Below are 7,047 nucleotides of genomic sequence, written 5' to 3' on the forward strand. Positions count from 1 at the left end.
CTAGAATTTATCTGGTATATCGTATTCATATCTTCATTTATTTTAGATGTATCTCTTATAAGAAGACCATTTTTTAAACAATTTTTATATTCTGTGAGAGTCAAATTCATTCTGATTTATTTGGATTATTGATAGGCTTGGATTATTCTGTCTGATTTCATATTTTTAGTCTTTACAATGGTTCCTTCCTCTTTTCTATCTCATTTGTTTGATCAGTTTGGACATTTCATTCTCCTTGTTTGTTTTGATAACTCCCCATGTTTATTTCAATCAATAATGTTCTTTTTTTTCATAGTGACATTTATGAGTTGAGTAGATATATTTACATTTATGTTTTCTGATCAGTGATCTTAATTACTTCCAGAGTAGACCTGAATGGCAGAATATTTTGTAGATCTTTACATTCCATAAATGTATATAACTTAAAGAAATTAAGAAATTCAAGACTCTAACATAGTAATGGAGTATTTCTATATGTGGATAGATTTTTATTTTGCTTTAGTAAGAAGAGTTTAGAATAATTCATGTAATGTGGGCATATAACCCTGTTTGGCTTAGAAACAATAATTATTTTATGCTGTCATAATTTAACTCTTTTTTATTGTCATAATTTAAGTAGATTGGGAACAGGAGTATCATTACCTTGACATTTCCTCTAAATATGTCTTCTAAAAAGAAAACTTTTTTTTAAAACTAACATAGCTTTCTAAATATTTGCAGAGTTAATGGTATGTACAATTCATAAATTGATCACTACTCTTATAATTACTTTGAAAATACTCAGAAGAAGAATGTAATCATTTACATGTACCTGATCCACAACCCTTTGGTTCATAAGACAAAGTACAATAAACATAGCTTTTTCCTTTGTTCTAAATAACTGGAAAATAATAATGTCAAGTTGTCAGTCTGAAAATTACACCCAGGAAAACTACTACAACAATGTAATTAAAAAGATTATTGTCATATTTTTCTGTCATATATTTTTTTTCTGTGTGGGTGGTCTCTAACATGAGTTCAGTTCCTGACATTTTGTGGTAGATAGCAACACTATTTTTGAATGTCATTTCCTAATCATTAAGATATCTTGTCAAGTTACTCTCTTTTGATACCAAGTGAATATTTTCATTTCTCTTTACTTTCACTTTCCTCCTTGTGAGGTGTACAACTCTATGCATTCTGTAGATGTCTAACAATTTATTTTAAAAATATCAGAGACTAGCATTAAAAAACAAACTAAATAGACAGTCTCCGCCGAGAGTCGCCGCGGTTTCCTGCTTCAACAGTGCTTGGACGGAACCCGGCGCTCGTCCCCCACCCGGGCCGGCCGTTCAGAGCCAGCCCTCCGCCATCTCTTCGTCGCGCCCTCGGACCGCTCCCAGGCCCCCGCCCCCGCTCGCCGCCGCCTTTTCTCAGCCGCCGCCATGACGACCGCGTCCCCCTCGCAGGTGCGCCAGAACTACCACCAGGACTCTGAGGCCGCCATCAACCGCCAGATCAACCTGGAGCTCTACGCCTCCTACGTCTACCTGTCCATGTCTTACTACTTTGACCGCGATGATGTGGCTTTGAAGAACTTTGCCAAATATTTTCTTCACCAATCTCATGAGGAGAGGGAACATGCTGAGAAACTGATGAAGCTGCAGAACCAACGAGGTGGCCGAATCTTCCTTCAGGATATCAAGAAACCAGACCGTGATGATTGGGAGAACGGGCTGAATGCAATGGAGTGTGCATTACATTTGGAAAAGAGCGTGAATCAGTCACTACTGGAACTGCACAAACTGGCCACTGATAAAAGTGACCCCCATTTGTGTGACTTCATTGAGACTCATTACCTGAATGAGCAGGTGAAATCCATCAAAGAATTGGGTGACCACGTAACCAACCTGCGCAAGATGGGGGCTCCCGAATCTGGCATGGCAGAGTATCTCTTTGACAAGCACACCTTGGGAAACAGTGATAGTGAAAGCTAAGCCTTAGGCTGTCTTCCCATAGCCACAAGGGTGACTTCCCTGGTCACCGAGGCAGTGCATGCATGTTGGGGTTACCTTTACCTTTTCTATAAGTTGTACCAAAACATCTACTTAACTTCTTTCATTTGTACCATTCTTCAAATAAAGTAATTTGGTACCCAAAAAAAAAAAAACAAAAAAACAAAAAAACAAACAAACTAAATATCTAAATGTAGTCTTCACAAGACTAGGTGCCTTTCAATCTAATATAATTAGTATAACTTTTGAAGATCCGTATTATATAATCTAGAAAGCATTAACAATAAACAATAGAAAACTAGCTTTCACAAATACTCTATCCATTGATTCAACAGAATACATTGAACATCCACTACATGCAATATACAATGTAATTATTTGGGTAATAAAAATGACACACGAGTCAAACAATGATGTACAAAAATAATTGCAAAATATGATTTTGACTATAGTTGCTTATGTAATGGAAATCTCAAAGATTTAAAGCAGAGTAAATATAGTATGCCATAAAAGGCCACATTAATGGAGAAGAAGATTTTATTAATTAATAGAGGGAAAATACTAATACATTTTACATCTAATTTCTAAGGTTCTATACGCAGCAAGAACCCTGGAGTAAGATGCTTACATTCTGGATAAATATTGGATAATGCCAATTGACAGTTAAATAGTTTCTTACTGTTATCTCCAAATTAAAAAACAAATAATTTGAGACCTATTGATTGTTATTATTTTCTCTGTTAGATAATTCTAAATAGTTATAGAAAATGTAGTTTGTCCTGGTGATTTTTATTTTTAGAATTTCTTTTTAAATTATATGTTTCTTCTTATAGTATCCCTAAATATTATACAAATTCTATATTTTCTATTTGTAATATTTCAAGTTCAAAAGGAGTAAGTGCAAAGAGAGAAAAGAGAAACACAGTGAATAGTACTTTTTAGTGATTCTAAAAAATTACTTGAAAATGAAATTTCCTTTTCTTGATCTGTTGAATTTTGACAAATTAATTTTACCTACATATATTAATTCCATGACAATTCCATGAATATATTTAAAAAGTTGTATCTTATAATCTTTTTAAGACCCTAACCATTTTAGGACTTGTCCTAAGAAATAAAAGTGAATTTACCCAAAGAAAACAAAAAACTAATTTGAAAAGATATATGCACACCTATGTTTATTGTGGCATTATTTACAACGGTCAAGATATAGAAGGAATCTAAGTGTCCATCAATAGAGGAATGAATAAAGAAGATGTGATATATATATATATAAGATGAGGTATATATATCTCACATATATACACACGTATATACATAATGGAATATCTCACAGCCATGAAAAAAGATGAGATAGGCCATCTGCAACAACATGGATGAATCTAGAGGATATTATGCTAAGTAAAAGAAATCAGACTGAGAAAGACAAATAGCGTAGAATTTCACTCATGTGGAATCTAAAAAACAAAACACATAATAAACAAAAAGCATAATCAGACATAAATACAAAGAACAAACTGATGGTGAGGGAATGGGCAAAATGGGTAAAGGGGAATGGCAAATATAGGCTTCCAGTTAGGGAATGAATACGTCATGGGAAGAAAAGGTACAACATAGGGAATATAGTCAATTATATTATAATAGCAGTATGTGGTGACAAATGATAGCTGCACTTGTGAGCATAGGATGATGTATAGAAAAGTTGAATCACTATGTTGTACACCTGAAACTAATTAACATTATGTCAAATATACTTAAACATTTAAAAAAATAAAACTAATATTTTAGTTATGATAAATGCAAATGTTAATATTTTGCTTATACTGTTTTTTTGTTTACTTTTCATTATTTTAATAGCAGTTTGAAATAACCCCTTTCCTTGAATTCCTTGCTTAGAATCCCATTCTTTACTCTGGCGTATTAAGCTGTAGTTCTTATTTTCTGAGTTAGTCAGAAATCCCAAAATAAATTTAATCCATTACAGTATGGAAATTCCTCAGAAAGTAAAAAATAGAACTATCCTATTATTCAGCAACTGCACTACTGGGTATTTATGCAAAGAATATAAAAATACTGATTTGAAGGATACATGTACCACAATGTTTATAGCAGCATTATCTACAATAGCCAAATGAAGGAAAGAGTCCAACTGTCCATCAACTAATGAATGGATGAAGAAGTGGTGTGTGTGTGTGTGTGTGTGTACACCTATATATGTAGCAAAATTTCATTCTTTTTGATGGTTGAGTAATATTCCATTATATATAATGGAATATATATAATGACATGGATGGAGCTAGAGAGTATTATGCTAAGCAAAATACCAGCAAATATGTCAGTCACAGAGAGACATATACCATATGATTTCACTCATGTATGGAATTTAAGAAACAAAACATGAACATGGGGGGAAAAGAAAGAGGCAAACCAAGAAAGAGACTCTTCACTATAGAGAATAAACAGGGTTGCTGGAGGGGTGGTGGGTATTAAGGAGGGTACATGTTTTGATGAGCATGTGTGTCATGTGTTTTGATGATAATATATGTCAATGATGAACCACTAAATCCTACACATGAAACTAATGTTATACTGTATGTTAACTAACTGGAATTTAAAAAGTTGGAAGAAAAGAAAAATTAATCCATTACTACGAATGACGTGGGTCAGCTAAGGTCAGTGTTTTTTGTTTTGTTTTTACTTTTTGAAACATAGGTAAAATAAATTAATACATCAAGGAGACTTTGATCTCCTGTAAAATTGGAAAATAAAATGTATAACACATGTATATGCTAAAGAATTAATGGCAACAATGAATCTTAGCTTCATAGTTTTTGTACTCTAAGTGGCTTTTATAAAAATATAATTTCTACTTGATGATACTCTTTTTAACACAGAGGGTTTGTTTTATTTTCTTTTTTTCATCCTCAGTGGGGAAAAACTGAGAGCTTTTCCTCTCTGGTCAGGAAGAAGACAGGGATGTCCACACTCTACTGTTCTTTAACATAGTACTGGAAGTCCTAGCCTTAGCAATCAGACAACAAAAAGAAATAAAAGGCATCCAAATTGTCAAGGAAGAAGTCAAACTTTAACTATTTGCAGATGAAATCATGCTCTATATAGAAAACCCAAAAGACTCCACCAAAAAATTGATAGAACTGATACACGAATTCAGTAAGCTGCAGAATGCAAAATCAACATACAGAAATCTGTTGCATTTCTATACACCAATAAAGAAACAGCAGAAAGAGAAATCAAAGAACCGATCCCATTTACAATTGCATGAAAACCCGTAAGATACCTAGGAATAAACCTAACCAAAGTTGTCTTTTGGTAGAGTCTTTAGGGTTTTCTCTATGTGGTATCTTGTTATCTGCTTTTTCTGGATCTACTGAAATGATAAGGTTTTTTATCTTTCTCTTATTGATTTGAGTGAGTGTCATGTTGACTGTTTTCTAAATGTTCAATTATCTTTGCATCCTGGGAATAAATCTCACTTGGTATATGATTTTTTAAAATGTTTTGTTGGATTCAGTTTACTAGTATTTTGTTGAGGATTTTTCCATTTATATTCATGAAAGATATTGGTTTGTAGTTCTGTTTTTTTGCGGTGTCTTTATCTGGTTTTGGTGTCATGGTGATATTGGCCCCATACAATGAATTTGGAAACTTTCTTCCTCTTGTATTTTTTGGAATAATTTATGAATAGGTATTAACATTTTTTTAAAAGACTTTGTTTATTTTTATCTTATTTGAGAGAGAGAGAATGAGAGATAGCACGAGAGGGAAGAGGGTCAGAGGGAGAAGCAGACTCCCTGCTGAGCAGGGAGCCCGATGTGGGAATCGATCCCGGGACTCCAGGATCATGACCTGAGCCGAAGGCAGTCGCCTAACCAACTGAGCCACCCAGACGCCCGAGGTATTAACATTTTGAAAAATGTTTGGTAGAATTTACCTGTGGAGCCATCTGTTCCTGGACTTTTGTTTGTTGGGAGTTTTTTGATTACTGATGCAATTTCATTGCTGGTAATTGGTCTGTTCAAATTTTATATTTCTTCCTACTTTAATTTTGGTAGGTTATATGTTTCTAGGAATTTATCCATTTTTTCTAAATTGTCCAATTTCTTGGCATATAGGTTTTCATAATGTTCTGTTACAATATTTGTATTTCTATGGTGTTGGTTGTTATTTCTACTCTTCCATTTCTGATTTTATTTGGGACCACTCTCTTCTCTCTCCCTTTCTCTCTCTCTCTCTCTCTTTCTGATGAGTCTTGCAAGGGGTTTATCCATTTTGTTGATTTTTTTCAAAAGAACAACTCCTGGTTTCATTGATCTGTTCTATTGTTTTGTTTTGTTTTGTTTTTTCTTTTCCCTAGTTTCCATATTACTTATTTCTACTCTAATCTTTATTATTTATTATTCCTTCCTTTTGCTGGGTTTAAATAATAGAATATTCTTCTATTAAAAGAAGAATAAATAAAAGAAGAATAAATATTCTTCTTTTTCTTTGTCCTTTAGGTATGAGGTTAGGTTGTTTATTTGAGATTTTTTTCCTTCTTGAAGTAGGCCTATATTTCTTTCCTCCTAGAACCACTTTTGCTCTATTACAAAGATTCTGAACCACTGTGTTTTCATTTTCATTTGTTTCCATGTTATTTTTGATTTCCTCTTTGATTTCTTGGTTGATCCATTCATTCATTAGTAGCATGTTATCTAACCTCCATATATTTGTGGTCTTTCCAGACTTTTGTTGTGGTTGATTTCTAGTTTCATGGCATTGTGGTCCAAAAAGATGTATTGTATGACTTTGATTTTTTGAATTCATTGAGACTTGTTTTGTAGCCTAATGCATGATCTATTCTGGAGAATGTTCTGTGCACACTTGAAAAGAATGTGTATTCTGCCATTTCAGGATGGAATGTTCTAAATATATCTGTTAAATCCATCTGGTCCAGTGTGTCACTCAGAGTAACTCTTTCCTTGTTGATTTTCTGTTTGGGTGATAACAGCCATCGATGTAAGTATGGTGTTAAAATTCCCTACTATTGTTGTAT

The 7,047-nt window shown here is 33.4% G+C and overlaps 1 protein-coding gene across 1 annotated transcript; it reads left to right on the forward strand.

Annotated features, from left to right (window-relative positions):
• The first annotated feature begins 1,289 nt into the window (after positions 1–1,289).
• Positions 1,290–2,100, forward strand: LOC112822983 (ferritin heavy chain). Its single transcript, XM_073893122.1, has one exon. It carries the CDS (start codon positions 1,425–1,427, stop codon positions 1,974–1,976), a length of 552 nt encoding a protein of 183 aa, XP_073749223.1. The 5' UTR covers positions 1,290–1,424; the 3' UTR covers positions 1,977–2,100.
• Positions 2,101–7,047: the final 4,947 nt, after the last annotated feature.

This window comes from Callorhinus ursinus, unplaced genomic scaffold (assembly GCF_003265705.2).
Source record: "Callorhinus ursinus isolate GAN/ISIS: 27379988/994484 unplaced genomic scaffold, GSC_fseal_2.0 scaffold5, whole genome shotgun sequence".
Classification (NCBI taxonomy): Eukaryota; Metazoa; Chordata; class Mammalia; order Carnivora; family Otariidae; genus Callorhinus; species Callorhinus ursinus.